Source organism: Poecilia reticulata, linkage group LG17 (genome assembly GCF_000633615.1).
Source record: "Poecilia reticulata strain Guanapo linkage group LG17, Guppy_female_1.0+MT, whole genome shotgun sequence".
Taxonomy (NCBI): domain Eukaryota; kingdom Metazoa; phylum Chordata; class Actinopteri; order Cyprinodontiformes; family Poeciliidae; genus Poecilia; species Poecilia reticulata.
The window spans coordinates 10336893-10354540 of NC_024347.1; the positions used below are offsets into that span (position 1 = coordinate 10336893).

The 17648-nt window shown below is 40.6% G+C and overlaps 1 protein-coding gene across 8 annotated transcripts in view; it reads left to right on the plus strand.

The window, feature by feature from the left end:
• agla (amylo-alpha-1, 6-glucosidase, 4-alpha-glucanotransferase a) overlaps positions 1 to 17648 on the plus strand; it is a 157962-nt gene that overhangs the window by 119519 nt on the left and 20795 nt on the right. For all 8 annotated transcript variants that reach the window (XR_535914.1, XM_017309976.1, XM_017309975.1 and 5 more), the window contains 4 exons: positions 13855 to 13957; positions 14040 to 14163; positions 14588 to 14689; positions 14845 to 14956. Coding sequence is in view for 7 of the 8 variants with exons in the window: in XM_017309976.1 (XP_017165465.1) it covers positions 13855 to 13957; positions 14040 to 14163; positions 14588 to 14689; positions 14845 to 14956 (441 nt within the window). In the remaining variant the exon portion in view is untranslated. The remainder of the gene's footprint in view (positions 1 to 13854; positions 13958 to 14039; positions 14164 to 14587; positions 14690 to 14844; positions 14957 to 17648) is intronic.

Consider the following 17648-nt stretch of genomic DNA (forward strand, 5'->3'; position numbering starts at 1 on the left):
AATATTCCATTCCTATTCTATTGTTATAGCCACTAAGCATATTTAAATATGCAGAACTATGTATTAAAAACATACTTAAAAAATACAATTGTTTATAAATATAACTTTGATAGATGTTTGAATATAGTTTCCAGTAACAAAAAAGCGTGTTATCAATTAAATGCACTGATACGTCATTGTGTTTGCTAAACATATAACGCTGAGTGGAGTGGTGGACTGCTCCAAGACGGCCGCCCTAAATCTCATCAGCGACAATAGGTGAGAGTGGTCCATGAGGCGTATACTCTTATATTATGTCTATGGAGAAGATAACAGACGCTGTTCAAATTCGCCATTTTTACTCTGAATATTGCCTTAAAAATAGACGGAGTCTTAATAATAGTAGTTTTATTAAATTCAAGCTTGTGACATCCTACTCCGAGTTAGACGACAGCACAACTGGACAACAACCGGATGGAAAAGAAATGTGGGTCATGAAAAAAACCGAAGGGACGAAGGCTGCTAACGTGTTGCTAGCTCGTGGTAAGTTTGCTTCAAGAAGCTAATTATCTTTGTTTAATTATAAACAGTGCACTAAAGATATAAACACACTTATGTTGGTTTCAGAAATAATTATTTTATCTGTTATTCTGACTTCTTATTACTGTAACATTCATTCATGTTTTAACTACATGTAGGCTCCGTTTGTTGCGACTTAATATACTTTTCTTCATAAACTTGGTTTTAATTAAGCTCCATATGACTTTGATATTGTGAGGTTGTTTTTATAACTTGTTCATCAATGTTTTTATCTTCAACATATTTTTGCAGTCTAAGCAAATGAAAATGAAGAGAGGAAGCCAGAGAGATCAGGTATTAGAAAACCTAAAGACTTTCCTGTCTGAGAAGAAACTGACTCCACCAGATCAACAACCAACTCTGAGGATGAACCTCCACATTGTCTTCATGGTGCAAGTTTTTTTTTCTTTTTTACTGACGGCTAGCTAAATTTTCAACAGCAAAAACTGGTGTGTTACCAACACTAAGTGCTTAATAAACATGATTTGGTTTAAAAATAACTGGACAGAATTTCCCCCGTGTTAATCTGCCATTTCTCTTTCATTTTATTCAATGTTGGATTTCAGGGCCCTGTAATGATCTGGTGACCTGTCCAGGGTGAACCCCGCCTCTCATCTGATGACTGCTGGAAATGGGCACCACCAGCCCCCCCCCTCACCACCCTGCAAGTTCAGCGTGGTCAGATCATGGATGGAAAGTTTTTAAGGTAGTTTGTCTCCTTAAGTCCAGACTTAAAACAGCGCCATAGTTGATGCCAACATCAGCTGAATCTGTGACATTGCTGACTATTTTTTTTCTACTTCTAACATAAACAGGCAAAGAAGACACACAGAAATGTTTTTTCACCCCAGGCATCCGGTCCCAATCATCATCAGTTCTGATGATGTCACATACATGGCGTGTCCACAACGTCTTAAAATTTTAAATCTTATTTTTTCGTTACCATTTTGCTGTAGTCTTTAAAATACAAATGCTTTCTCTGTTTAATTGCTCTATTGTTCTGTTTTGTAGGTTTCCGTAAAGTGCAGTGGTGCAGTGAATGGAAATCTTCTGTCGTTGATCCTCACTGTTCTTAGGAAGGAGAAATGTCAGTTTATGTGCAGTAATAGTGGAATACTGTGACATTGTATTAAAACAATACGCTGTCCTTGATGAAACAGTTTTTACATTTCCTCCAAAATGTACCTATTGTTTTATTGTGCTAATTTTCATAAGCATGTTGTCTGTAAACTTTGAATGTATTGATAATTTGTACAATTTTGTTTTAGTATATTGGCTCTTGAAAAAATGTGGGTAACATTTTATTTGACGGGGTGTGCATAAGACTTATGATACTGTCATAAACATGACATAACACCTGTTTGGAACATATCAACAGTGTCATGAAGTGTCATTCAGGAAATAATGAGAATTTTAATGAGAAGTTGCTATAAAAGTTGGATGAAAGTTTTTATGTTTATGACAGTGTCATGCCAGTCTTATTATGCATAACCCATTAAATAAAGTGTTACCAAAATGGTAATATATTGAAAGCACAATGCAATTGTGCTGTCAATATAAAGTGTGTTGTAATGGATCCTTCTGTGTTCTGGTAACCTGATGTGTTTGCAGTACTGAAGCATGTAATGTACAAAATGGCAAAGAATAATAATAAAAGACATTAAGTAGCTAAAACGTGTACTTCATTAGCAATTATAATAAACCAAAAGTATAATTGCAGCATACTATAATCACACTACTAATATATGAAATATGTATTTACAATATACTTAAAATACATTCTAAGTATGTGTTAAATCTAATTCAATCACTAAAATAATACACTCTATTCTAATCAAGCACATTTTTGGTACATAAAAATAAGTACAGTGATTCCTCGTTTTTCGCGGGGGTTGCGTTCAAAATAACCCTTAAGTGAAATCCGCGAAATAGTTACCTTTAGTTTTTACAATTATTATATAGCATAATTAAATACTCGTCATTGAAACCAAAGAACAAAACCTGTTTTCAGGTCAGYGGATGTGCGTGTTCATCAATCGAGCCTTAATGTGATCCAGAGTCATGTCATTAAAGCGTCTCCTCCAACCTACCCCGCGAGATTTTACGGCAGAGCGATGGATCTCGTCGAGCGAGCCTCCAATCAGGTTTGGCGCTGCCGCTGGCCACAGTTTTTTCCAACAGGCATTCAAAGTTTTCAGCTTTCATCTTCTGAATGGCCAATCTGTATTACTTATATTTAAATACCGTTACGTTATTGGCACACAGGTAGAAAAAGAGCTCGGAGACTGTTTAGCCAATCAGGATACAGAACTCAATGCACTGTGAAAAAAACTGCACAAAAAAATCCGCGAAGCAGCGAGATCGCGAAAGGTGAGCCACGTTATAGCGAGGGATCACTGTACACTTAAAGTGCACTAAGTACTACGTCCAGAAAAAGTACGTTGAAGTATACTTAGTACACTTTAAGTAGTGCTTAAGTACTACCTAAATACTACTTCTACTTACACTATGCACCAAATTAGTATTTCAAAAAAGTCACACTTTAAGTATACTAATTCTAAGTATACTTGAAATATACTCAAGTATGTTAAAATTTAACATGCTTAGTACACTAATTTTTCACCAGGGATAACATGTTTTTCTGAGCCACCTATTAACGCAACATGAGCTGAAATCGCTCTTTATTGAAGTTTCACAAATCAGATAAAGGTTTCACAAATCACAAACATGGTTTTAAATACTCTGGTATTTGAGCAGGATAATCTAGTTCAGGTTTGAACATTTTTGGTGTTGTAGTTTTTGAATCCAGATACAAAAAAGGGCTGAAATCGCTCTTTACTGAAGTTTCACAAATCACATGGAGGTATCACAAATTACCAAGTTGCTTTTAAATATTCTGCTTTTAGATCAGAATAATCCAATCCAGGTTTGAAGAGTCTAGGTGTTGTAGTTTTTCTTAATTAGAATAGATTAAAGGTTCTGAAGGGAGTGAAAAATTGTGTGGAATCACCCTTTAGCCATTTCCCAAATCGGAAGCTGCAATTGGAAACCAACGTTTTGGATAGTGACGAGATTCACTGTGAGAACTGGAAGAATAGCGGTCTGCTTTTGAAGCTATTTTTTCTTTTCTTTTTTTTTCTTTCTGTTCTATTATTGGTGCTTTGTTAATTTTGTGTGATCACCCCCCCACCCCCTTGTTTTTTTTCTTTTTTTCTCTTCCGTATACCTTCCCCCCCCTCCCGTTATGGGCTACGTGTTGGATGCCTCCTTTGCCTAGTTCTGTTTATGTATTCTGCAAATGATAAGGCACTAACCAGTACCACTTTGGTGTGCTGGAATGTCAGGGGATTAAACCATCAACAAAATACTCTCTCATCTTAATAAATTGCAAAGTCGCATTGTTTATTTACAATAAACCAATTTGCTAAACAAATATCAGGGTAGACTTAGCAGAGGAGGCTTTACACAATATTTTCACTCTGATTTCAACAGTAAGAGCAGAGGAGCAGTTATCTTAATACATAAAAACGTTTAATATAAAGTGTCTAAAATGATTAGGGACAAAAAATGACAGGTATGTCATCACACAAGGCACATTTTTTAGTAGGCCTGTTGTCCTTGATAATATTTATGCCCCCAGCTGTGATAATGTGGATTTTTTTAGCAATCTTTTTTCCCTCTTATCGGATCTTGAGTTGCACAATTTAATACTAGCTGGGGACCTGAATTGCACTTTGAACCCAACATTGGATTGTTCCAGCCCAAAGGTTGTCACGCTTAGTAACTCAGCCCAATGTATTAATACATTTCTTGAAACATTCAGAGTGGTGGACCCCTGGAGATTCAAATATCCATCATCCAAACAGTTTTCTTTTTTTCTCATTTAGTTCAGTGCCCATTTTATGGGAACTAAGAGTTATGGACAGGACACTTTGGAGCAGATCTGATTCAGAAGCGCATTCCTAACCTTTGGTTGAAATGGCGCGTTTAATTCCAGTCTCCAATACATATAGAGCAGAGAAAACCAAAGAGAATGCATTGTTGTGCTAATCCATTTATAGTCTAAACAGAGGAGCCGGCAGTTTATCTTGAGGAAATAAATAAAGGTGCAAAAGTTAATTAGACCATAACATGCGCAATTGCTGCACAGCTAATGCGGACGTGGCAGATGTAATGTTTGTCCAAAACCATCCAAAAAAAAATTTACGCAGGCCCAGACCGCATACAGGGTAAAAAGCTCGAGTTCAATTGATCGATTTGAGCAGACAGATCCAACTGACTGATGAACTAGTGCAGATTTCTCCGCAGATGCGACCAGGAGGAATTTGTGAGGCGCTGTGCATTCAGACCCCAGCAGGTTAAGTGCTCATAAATAAAATGGAGTTGTTTAATTTCCGTTATAAGTTATTGAGGCCACAGTAAGTGGTTTTTGTCACTACGGAAAAAACGTTATGCGTTCAACTGCTTTATGTGTGATGGGTTCTGGGTTCACAGTTCAACAAGGTGAATATTAAAAAATGGGGCTAAATAGCTTATCTTAATATGACTATAATTTGTCGGGTAAAAATAGTACATGACCAATTTTTTTTATTTATATATACATTTTTTAATGCTATTGGTCAAAATAACGGAGAACAAAATAAGTCTTGCGCGACCTCTGGATTCGGGCCAGTTTTCTGTTCTTGGATCACCATTTTTTACACGGCACCACATGAGTCGGTACGAATAAATAAGGTCACTTCTAGCTTCTTTCCTCCCTCTTTCACATGGTACTCAACAAGGGTGTCCCCTTAGCCCCCTTTTGTTTGATATCGCCATTGAACCTCTGGCAATTATGATAAGGAACTCAGCTAATTTAACTGGTGTGCAGAGAGGTGGGCACGTAAACAAATTGTCCTTTTACTCTGATGACCTCCTTTTTCTGTCTAAACCCAGTACCACAATACCTATTGCTCTAAACCTAATTGAAAAATTTGGGCAGGTATCAATCTTTTTGATAGATTGAATCTATCAAAAAGTGTTATATTCCCAATAAACGAAAGCGCATCAAATGACCTTCCATAGTTTCCCCTATACAGTCAGTAAAAATAGTTTTGATTATTTGGGCGTCTGTGTAACATTTGACTACAATTGCTTGTTTAACAAAAATTTCACTAAGGCACTGAATAAGGCTAAATTAGACATGGAGAAGTGGTCAGAGCTCCCTCTGTCTCTTGTAGGAAGAATAAACTCAGTCAAGATGACAATCATGCATAGGTTCTTATATCTGTTTCAAACCATACCAGTTTTTATTCCTAAGAAGTTCTTCAAAGAATTAAACATATATCTGTAATTCTCCTGAGTATACAGCCCTTCCACCCTCCTCCTGTTGTATGCTTTTGTTTGTTTCATTGTTGTTCTTATATGTTTAAAACAAATAAAAATATTTGAATAATAATAATTTGAGTTACTGTTGCCATTCTATCAGCTCGAACCAGTCTGGCCATTCTTTTTTTTTTCCAGAATATTTTTATTGAAATTTTTCACTTTGGAAATACAATCATGTAACCATCTGAACATGTTTTCTTTGTGGTTATTACATGATGGTAATTATTCTTTCTCAACAAGAAATGAGAACAAAGAAAGAGAGAGAAGAAGACATGGTAGAGAAAGAAAAAAAAACAAAAAAACTAACAAACAAACAAGAAACAGCTTCTCAAAAACAGGGGTATTCAAGCAATTTACAAACTGGTTACATGTAAATGTACACATCTATACAGCATGGCACACTGCAGGTTCCGGCAAATCAAAACTCAAACAGTCCCTCTGACAAGTCTAAGTTCTTAATAAAATTAATGAAAGGCCCCCAAATCCTCTCAAAAAGATGCTGTTTAGATTTCCTAATATATGTTATTCTTTGTAGCGGCAAATTAGATGACATCTGCTTTAACCACTGCGTGGCATTAGGTCTGCTGACGTTTTTCCAAGCCAAAGCAATACATTTTTTTGCAGCTAATGAGCTTATATCTATAAAGGTACATTCCACTTTGCTAAAGTTATGCTTCTCAGGGTATAAACCCAACAGGAACAATTTAGGATCCAGTGAAATTTGCTTTAGGAGAATTTATTCAATTGTATCTTTCACCTCTGTCCAAAATGCATTGATTTGTCTGCATTCCCACATGCAGTGTATAGAGTCCCTTTAGAATTACACTTTATACAAAAATCTGGGATGTTGTTGTGTTTATTTAAATGTACGGGCGTAACATAAACACGCATTAGCAATTTAAATTGTAGGATTCTAAGACGGCTGTTTATGGACATTGTGTGAGTTTTAATGCAAGCCCTTTCCCAATCCTGTTCACTGATATTTGATGATAAGTCCAAATTCCAGTTTATAAGCTTATTTTTTGAGTTCTCTGACGAGTTAGAGATCAACACATTGTAAAAGTCTGAAATTATGCCCTTTCTTGATTCATTCAGTCATTAATTTTTCAAGCAATGTAAGGGGAGGCTTGTTAAGATTACTGTAATTTGCTTTAACAAAGCTTCTCAGCTGAAGGAATTTAAAATAATGCTTTTTATCTAGCTTGAATTTGGTTTGTAGCTCTCCGAATGACAAAAATACATCAGAATTTGATGAGTAAAGGTCGCCAATACTTCTTAAGCGTTGCGATGCCCAAAGTTTAAATGTTCCATCTGCCCTACCTGGAGCAAACAACTGATTACCCCATATTGGACTAAACTGGGACATGCTGTTTGGCTCCGCGAGGTATTTTCTAACATCCTGCCAGATTTTAATCATGCTTTTCAGAATGGGATTTGTAGCATGATTCTGTAACTTCTTTAAAGTGTCAGAGTATATGAATAATAGAAGAGCCAAATGTAAGTAATGGGACTCCATTTCTACCAAGGAGGATTATCTTTTTCTGCAAAATAGAACATGATAGTTCTTAGTTGTGTGGCCCAATAGTAAAGTTTGAAGTTGGGGCATTTTAACCCCCCTCTATCAAATGGTAAATAAAGCAAAGAGAGACGTAACCTAGACCTTCCATTGTTCCACAGAAAGCCTAAAGTAGTTTTTTCCAGCCAAGTGAAAAATTCAGGAGGAGGCGGCAGGGGGATGCTTTGAAAGAGGTATAATAGCTTTGGTAGTATACTCATTTTCAGGACATTAACTCTTCCCAATATGGATATAGGCAAGGATGTCCAGTTGCTAATTGAGGCAGCTATTGTTTTCATTAGGCGTCCGTAATTGGATTTGACCATCTGCTGTAGTGCTGGGAAAATCTGAACACCCAAATATTCAAAATGTTCCACTACTTTAAATTGCTTAACTTCTCTGATGGGATTAGTCCTTTCATCTACATTTAATGCCAGAATAGAAGATTTTTTATTATTTACTTTGTAACCTGAGATTCTCCCAAATTTCTGGATCACTTCCATCACCACTGGAATTGAGTTTTTCAGATCTGATAGAAATAAATTACATCGTCAGCGAATAGAGAGATTTTGCGTTCTGTGGGGCCCATTGTTATCCCGGAGATTTGTGGATGGAGGCGAATGGCTGATGCCAATGGCTCAATTGCCAGTGTAAATAGTAAGGGAGAGAGAGGACATCCCTGACGACAACCTTTCCTAATTTGAATTGCCCTTGAAAATATTTTGTTTGAAACCATTTCTGCAGTTGGATTTTTATATAATATTTTAACCCATTTAATAAAGTTACTTCCACAAATTAACCTTTCCAATATGTTAAAAAGATAGGGCCATTCGACCCTATCAAAAGACTTCTCCGCGTCCAATGAAAGAAGAGCTGCATCATCAGTGTTCTTTTTAGACCAAATAATATTCAGGACCCTTCGAATATTGTGATATCTTTGTCTCCCAACTATAAACCCATTTTGATCCTTATTTATTATGCCTGGTAGAATTCTTTGCAACCATATTGCCAGTAGTTTACAGATGATTTTGAGATCCGAGTTGAGTAAATTGATGGGTCTCAGGTTTTCACACTTATTTGGGGGCTTACCCGGCTTTGGTAGCAGAATAATTAGAGCCTGATTCAAAGAGGGAGGCAGGGTGCCTTTTTTAAATGACTCCATAAACATATCTAGAAGGGGAGAGAGCAATTTATTCTTAAATGTTTTACACTGCTCAAAAAAATAAAGGGAACACTCAAATAACACATCCTAGATCTGAATGAATGAAATATTCTCATTGAATACTTTGTTCTGTACAAAGTTGAATGTGCTGACAACAAAATCACACAAAAATCATCAATGGAAATCAAATGTATTAACCAATGGAGGCCTGGATTTGGAGCCACACACAAAATTAAAGTGAAAAAACACACTACAGGCTGATCCAACTTTAATGTAATGTCCTTAAAACAAGTCAAAATGWGGCTCAGTATTGTGTGTGGCCTCCACGTGCCTGTATGACCTCCCTACAACGCCTGGGCATGCTCCTGATGAGGTGGCGGATRGTCTCCTGAGGGATCTCCTCCCAGACCTGGACTAAAGCATCCGCCAACTCCTGGACAGTCTGTGGTGCAACGTGAYGTTGGTRGATGGAGCGAGACATGATGTCCCAGATGTGCTCAATTGGATTCAGGTCTGGGAAACGGGTGGGCCAGTCCATAGCTTCAATGCCTTCATCTTGCAGGAACTGCTGACACACTCCAGYCACATGAGGTCTAGCATTGTCCTGCATTAGGAGGAGTCCCAAGGCCAACCGCACCAGCATATGGTCTCACAAGGGGTCTGAGAATCTCATCTTGGTACCTAATGGCAATCAGGCTACCTTGGTGAGCACACGGAGGGCTGTGCGGCTCTCCAAAGAAATGCCACCCCACACCATTACTGACSCACTGCCAAACYGGTCATGCTGAAGGATGTTGCAGGCAGCAGACCGCTCTCCACGGCGTCTCCAGACTCTGTCACGTCTGTCACATGTGCTCAGTGTGAACMTGCTTTCATCTGWGAAGAGCACAAGGCGCCAKTGGCGAATTTGCCAATCCTGGTGTTCTCTGGCAAATGCCAAGCGTCCTGCACGGTGTTGGGCTGTGAACACAACCCCCATCTGTGGAGGTTGGGCCCTCATACCATCCTCATGGAGTCGTTTTCTAACCGTTTGTACAGACACATGCACATTTGTGGCCTGCTGGAGGTCATTTTGCAGGGCTCTGGCAGTGCTCCTCCTATTCCTTCTTGCACAAAGGCAGAGGTAGCAGTCCTGCTGCTGGGCCTGTCTCCTGGTAGCGCCTCCAGCTCCTGGACACTACGCTGACAGACACAGCAAACCTTCTTGCCACAGCTCGCATTGATGTGCCATCCTGGATGAGCTGCACTACCTGAGCCACTTGTGTGGGTTGTAGAGTCCGTCTCATGCTACCACGAGTGTGAAAGCACCACCAACATTCAAAACTGACCAAAACATCAGCCAGACAGCATAGGTACTGTCTGCAGATGGGGACCATCTGCAGACAGGTACAGGTAGCATAGGTACTGTCTGCAGATGGTCCCCATCTGCAGAACCACTCCTTTATTGAGTGTGTCTTGCTAATTGCCAATGATTTCCATCTGTTGTCTATTCCATTTGCATAAAAGCAGGGGAAATTGATTGTCAATCAGTGTTGCTTCCTAAGTGGACAGTTTGATTTCACAGAAGTTTGATTTACTTGGAGTTATATTGTGTTGTTTAAGTGTTCCCTTTATTTTTTTTGAGCAGTGTATAAAGGTTGATGGGGATACCATCAGGTCCTGCTTGTTCACCAGATCTCATTCCGTCAATGGCCTGTCCTAATTAATCTTTATTTATTTCTATATTTAAGTCTACTCTACAGTCATCTGCAATGACAGGGATATGTAGCCCATTCAAAAACCTATCCATTTCCACTTAGTCTAAATTTCCTTGAGTATCGTATAGTTTCTGATGATACTCTTTAAAAGCATTATTGATATCTCTTGGATCTATTAAAGTTTTATCCTGTGTTTCAATTGATGTGATCGATGTTGTTCCTTCAAGCTTTGTAATCTGCCAAGCTAGAAGTTTTCCAGCTTTGTCCCCCTGTTCGTAAAAGTTTTGTTTCAATCTTAAGAGACTGGATGCAGCTCTGAAACTCTCGACATTTTGTCGTATTCTGCTCTGAGGATCAGCAGTTGTTTTTTCAACTCAGTATCATTTGTTTGAAAAACCCTCTCTTGAATGTCCTTTATTTTATTTTCTAGGAACTGCCTTTTAGTCTTAGCTTCCTTTGACTTCTTGCCTGTATAGCTAATAATATGACCTCTAATAAATGATTTAAAGGCATCCCATCTGGTGCATGCTGTTGTTTGATTTGTGTTCAACTGAAAGAACTCATCAATTTGTTGCCCAACATATTTAACAAAATCCTCATCTTGCAGCCATTTATGCTGAAAGCGCCATCGGGGTGGGGGGAGAGGGGGGGGGTCGTTGGTGAGATTCTCATCACAGTAGTTCAGACATAGCATAGTGATCTGAGATCACTATGCTATCATACATACATTTTTGAATTTTGGATAATAGTTCTGATGAAATTAAAAAATAATCTATTCGGGAATAGGTCTGAAATGTTGCTGAATAGCATGAATAGGCTCTAGTTTGTTGATGAAGTTCCCTAAAGATGTCCACCAGTCTAAGAACTTTCATAAACATCTGTATAGTTGTTCTACAATTACTGTGTGTCAGATCTGACCCAGTGAATCTATCCATTTCTGGAATAAGGGTGCAATTAAAATCCCCTGCAATTACAAAGCGCCCCTGCAACGATGAAAGTAAGAGAAACAAATCCTGAAAAAACCCTGAGTCATTTGTGTTAGGACCGTAGACATTAACCAGGTCAGTTTTTTCCAATAGTAAGGAGCCCTGAACTATCAAATATCTACCCTTCTTATCTTTGATAACACTGTTTACAAGAAATGGGACAGATTCATGAACAAGAGTCATAACTCCTCTTACTCTAGAAGAAAATGCTGAAGTGAATACACTACCCCGCCACCTCCTCCTGACCCACCCCTCATCCTCTTCCATAAGATGTGTCTCCTGTAGAAATACTATTCTGGAATCCAAATCATGCAGTCTATTAATGACTTGTTTGACCTTTAAGCGTTGCAGGCCCCTGCAGTTCCATGTAATCATTTTAAGATTTAAAGCTTTCGACATGTAAGACTAACCAAATTACCAGATAGAGAAAAACCCCCACAAAGTTTACCCCATAAGAACATTAACATCTGAGAAGCTTAAACACCAGAACAGAACTTACAACATATCCCTTAAACCTGAACTCCCACGTCACAACCGACCTCCAAGGGTCTCCCTCCCCCTCCGTACACTGCCCATTATCGCGTGTGACCGACCCACACGCAGTGAGGAGCAGTCTAACCACTCAATAACCAAAACAAAAGTTTTTACCACCACTACTGTTCACTATATATAACAATTTAACCTTCCACATGTTTGGACACGGGTTTGAGCTTAATATGCACATAAACCGGCATGTGCACGCTTACTCTTGGCATGCCTAAGCAGAACTAAATGTATTCATAATAGTCCACTGTTGTTCCACTGTCAATACAACTGATCGATACAGGCAACAACAAGGCTAAATGAATTCACAAATTGTCAACTTATGGGTGTTCAGCCCTTTGTTACCTCCCCGTCGGTTTTCTTCTGAAGCTTCTTTAGAAACTCACGTGCAGCCGCCGCTGTTTTGAAAACATGAGTTCGGTCCTGATGGGTCACCAGCAGTTTGGCTGGGTGAGCCACCCCGTGGCGCACTCCCAGTTTGCGAAGCTCTGTTCGTATCTGGTCAAATTGCTTCCGAAGCTGAAGCAGACCCGCCGCGGTGTCTGGGTAGAACCGGACTTGCTGATTCTGGTAGCGAATGTCAGTATTAGCCCTTGATGCGAGAGCAATAAGCTGTTTATCCTTGTAGCTGAGAAATCTCATTATTAAAGTGCGTGGCATTGCGGTGCTGTCCATCCGGGGTCCATTACGATGCGCTCTTTCCACGGTCACCACTCCAACACCGAGGTTCTCCGGCAGCCACTTTTCCAGGAACTCATATGGATTTTGTCCTTCAGCTCCCTCCAGCAGGTTGACCAGCCTCAGATTGTTTTGTCTCGACCTGGACTCCAGAACCAAAACTTTATCTACCAGGTCTTTCTTCCTGGCCTCTAGCTTTTCCACCTTAGCTCGTAGCGTTTCTATCTCATTCTCCGCATCAGAAATATGTGTTCAGCTTCTGTAATTCGCTGAGCACAGTCATTTATCTCTTTGCGTACACTGTCGATGGAGTCTAGAACTTCGTCAAATCTAGAAGAGAAGTCCTTTTGGATTGAATTAACCACAGACAATATTTCATCCACCTTGCTGCTTTGAGACTTCGGGTCCTCTTCTCTGTCTGCGGCGGCCATTGAAGCTGAGCATGAGCTAGCATTAGCTTTCAGCATTTCACCTCGAAGATGATAATCCGTCAGTTTATGTTGTTTTACTTTTTCACTTACTTCTTGGGATGCTTTTGCTGCTTTAGGCATTATTCCGATCACCCGCGCACACTGGCCGTTTAGTTCGTTTTGAAAGGAAGATATTTTAGGTAAACTCTTTGGCAAGAACAGCAGAGTGGTGAAAGCACGTCCTTTCACCTGGCCGCCATAACCATAAGTCCAGTCTGGCCATTCTCCTCTGATCTCTGACATCAACAAGGCATTTGTACCCACAGAACTGCCGCTCACTGGATATTTTCTCTTTTTGTGACCATTCTCTGTAAACCCTAGAGATGGTTGTGCGTGAAAATCCAAGCAGATCAGCAGTTTCTGAAATACTCAGATCAGCCCGTCTGGCACCAACAACCATGCCACGTTCAAAGTCACTTAAATCACCTTTCTTCCCCATTCTGACACTCTGTTTGAACTGCAGCAGATCATCTTGGCCATGTCTACATACCTAAATGCATTGAATTGCTGCCATGTGATTGGCTTATTCAATATTTGTGTTAATATTTGAGCAGCTCGGCAGGTGTACCTAATAAAGTGGCCACTGAGTGTATGTATTTATATTAAAGTAAAAGCTTGTTTACTCTTCCCGCTGCCCCCACTTCACACCCCAAGATAAGCCAATGCCCCCCTGCTAAACTCCTCTGGAACCAGGGCTGGATAAAAAGCATACTTATGGTCAGAAGGAATTATTTTGTCTTTGTTTTGGCTGTATTCCAATTTTACAGTCAGAGTGTACAATTAAACCAATAAAATAATGTAATGTTTTTTCAGTTTTACATACCTGGTATGTCTTTAGGTCTTCCTCATTTTTCTGCTGGGATTTTCCGTTGTTGGGGTAGAGACACTTTCATCGCTCTCAGAGGACTCATGCTTATAACAGGGAGACACACTGAGGCACGGTATGTGTGTGATCCAGACTAATTTATATAGGAGTCATTCAACTGAACTTTATAGCAAACAATTTTGTCTTGGTATCCATAGCAACATCATCCTTGCTTTTGCTGGAACCCTGCGTCACGGTTTGATCCCCAACTTGATGGGAGAGGGTCGCAATGCCAGATACAACTGCAGGGATGCTGTGTGGTGGTGGCTGCAGTGCATTCAGGTACATGAGATGTGATGATCCAACTTACTAAACCTCTAAAAAAAATGTATACAAAATGCTCAAAGGACTATGCTTCTGTCTTTATAAACCAAGAAACAAATGTGATTTATTTATTTATTTTGAACATTTTAGCAGAACAAGGAATGCAAAAGACATATTTTTGTACCACAATCTTAACATGCTCCAAAAGCAGTAGGAAAAAAATAAAAAAGTGATGATGCTGTGAAACAATTGCTTCAGGCATCATTTTATAACAGAAGGTTTTTGTCAGTAAATATTGAAACAAAAAACTCCTAAACACACTTTCATATGGTTTCTGTACTCTGCGAGTAAATGTGGTAAATAACTTTGATTTGAGTGTTAATAAAGTGAATGCTCAAGAAGTTGGGATTTTTTTAAGTTAGCTGTCTGTTTTTCTCTGAAGGACTATACCAATCTCGTTCCTGAGGGACATGAAATTCTGCGTTGCCCTGTCACCCGCATGTACCCCACAGACGACTGTGAGCCCTGCAAACCAGGGGAGGTGGTACGTACACACAGTGAAAAATTCTTTGTTCTAATTCTGATATCCTTGATGGCTGTCACTGTTTTACCTCCACTAGTGATTTTATACATTGCAGTTGCACATGATGTTTAGATTCAAGTATGAAAAATCATGTATTTGAGTTTGCGCCTGTGCAGGAGCAGCCATTGTATGATGTTATCCAGGAGGCACTGCAGCGCCATCTGGAGGGTATTTCCTTCAGAGAGAGGAATGCTGGACCCAAGATGGACAGGAACATGAGAGATGAAGGTAATGTAAGAGCAGTAAGACTAAAGAGATCATTTACTACAATAAAGCAGTTTTGTATGTTTGTTTGACTTCTGCACAGCTTTGAGGCGATTCTGGTCCACCATCCGGTGTCTCAGGAGGGGGAAGCAGTGCAGCACCAACACTGTTTATAGTGGGGATGGTGTGCTGCTGACCTCGACTCGGGATGTTGTGGGCCGGTGGGCAGAGTACTTCGAAGACCTCCTCAATCCCACCAACATACCTTTGTATGTTGGTGAGGAAACTGAGCCTGGGGACTCTGGGTCAGGCTCTCCAATCTCTGGGGACCATAAAGGGGGACCAGAGGGTGTGCTCCAATTACAGAGGGGTCACACTCTTAAGCCTCCCTGGCAAGGTCTATTCAGGGGTCCTGGAGAGGAGGGCCCGTTGGATAGTCTAACCTCGGAATCAGGAAGAGCAGTGTGATTTTCGTCCTGGTCGTGGAACACTGGACCAGCTCTACACTATCAACATGGTCCTGGAGGATGCGTGGGATTTCACCCAACTGGTCTACATGTGTTTTGTAGACTTGGAGAAGGGGTTCGACTGTGTCCCTCGGGGAGCCTGGTGGGGGATTCTCCAGGAGTATGGGGTACTGGGCCCTTTGATACGGGTTGTCAGGTCCCTACCTGACAACCCGTATCAAAGGTTATGACCGGTGTCAGAGTTTGGTCCTCATTGCCGGCAGTAAGTCGGGTTCGCTTCCAGTGAGAGTTGGACTCCGCTAGGGCTGCCCTCTGTCACTGATTCTGTTCATTACTTTCATGGACAGAATTTCTAGGCGCAGCCAAGGTGTTGAGCACATCCGTTTTGGTGGCCTTAGGATTGCATCTCTGCTTTTTGCAGATGATGTGGTCCTGTTGGCTTCATCAGGTCGTGAGCTGCAGTTCGTAGTCAAGTGTGAAGCAGCCGGGATGGGGATCAGTGCTTCCAAATCCGAGGCCATGGTCTTGAGCCGGAAAAGGGTAGAGTTCTGGGTCGGGGGTGTCCTGCCCCAAGTGGAGGAGTTTAAGTATCTAGGGATCTTGTTCACAAATGAGGGAAGAAGGGAGCAGGAGATCGACAAGCGGATTGGCGCAGCGTCTGCCGTGAAGCGGTCACTGTACCGATCTGTCGCGGTGAAGAGAGAGCTGAGTCATAAAGCGAAGCTCTCGATTTACCGGTCGATCTACATTCCCACCCTCATCTATGGTCATGAGCTTTGAGTCATGACCGAAAGAACGAGGTCGCGGATACAAGCATCCGAAATGGGTTTTCTCCGCACGGTGTCTGGGCTCTCCCTTAGAGATGGGGGGAGAAGCTCGGTCATCCAGGAGGGACTCAAAGTAGCGCCGCTGCTCCTTCACGTCGAGAGGAGCCAGTTGAGGTGGCTCGGGCATCTGATAAGGATGCCTCCTGGACGCTTCCCTGGTGAGGTGTTCCGGGCACGTCTAACCGGGAGGAGGTCCCGTGGAAGTCCTAGGACAGGGGTGCCCAAAGTCGGTCCTCGAGGGCCGGCATCCTACATGTTTTAGTTCTCTCCCTGGTGGTAGAAACAACCTTCTCAGCAAGTCAATGTTCTTCTTAGGCTTCTAGAGCCATCATTTGATCCAGGTGCGTTAAACCAAGGAGAGAACTAAAACACGTAGGATGCCGGCCCTCGAGGACTGACTTTGGACTCATTACGTTGTGACAGTATGGTATGAGAGGTTATTTGTGAAAAATCTACTTCCTCTGCCTTTTCCCAGTGCTAGAAGCAACCAGACAATGGAAGGAGAGTTTTAGGGATGTCAATTACAATCTCATGTAATTGATTATAATACAATACAATTATAATATAATCTCAGATTATAATACAATCTGCTGCTCTTCCTTCCTCCCCCTTGATTTGTGCCATGCTGCAGCTAGCATAGCACAGAGCTGTGCAGATTCAACCTTTGAATGCTCAGTTTAGTTAGCATAGTTACTAATGATGGCAGATAAACGGTTTCTTGTAATGATAAGTTGTTTCTCTCCCATTAGCACATTTAGCAGTGAGTGAATGAAGTTGATCGACAGTGCTAAGAGCGTCCTACTAGTTCTGATTGGTTGTTTTGGTCAGAACGGTGCATTACTTTAACCAGTAATAGTAGTTCAGGAAGGAGGTGGAGGAGATTGATTGTTTTCACAGATTATCTGTCTCATAACAAACTGCTACGACATCGTGACAGCTTTAACTAATATGGAGAAAACATATTTTTTATTGAAGTTATATATATATTGCAGCCAAAACAAATTTTTTGTCAGGGCCCAAGATTCCTGGCGGCGCCCCTGGCAATGACTATCAGTGGTGACAAGTGTTTTTATGTGTACCTTGTTCATTTGTTTGCTGTATACTTGCCTCTTGCTCAATAGTTTCTTTAAAAAAAAAGAGAGAGAGAATTGACCCTTTCCAACTACTTCACTTAATCATTCGAGGCACTATGATGGACAATTGTTTTCCCAAGTTGTTTTTGCCAGTTTAGCCATGGCAAACTGACATCTATTTGTTCAAGTTGAGCTAATTTGTCTGTGAATGTAACACACCTGGTTGGTGTTCATAGATAGTGGGATTTACAAATGTTTGAAATGGCTAGCTTAGAAACCAAATCATACCTCTGCCTCCTGATGTGTTGATCAAACTGCTGAGTGTATCTGAATTCACACCACGATTTAT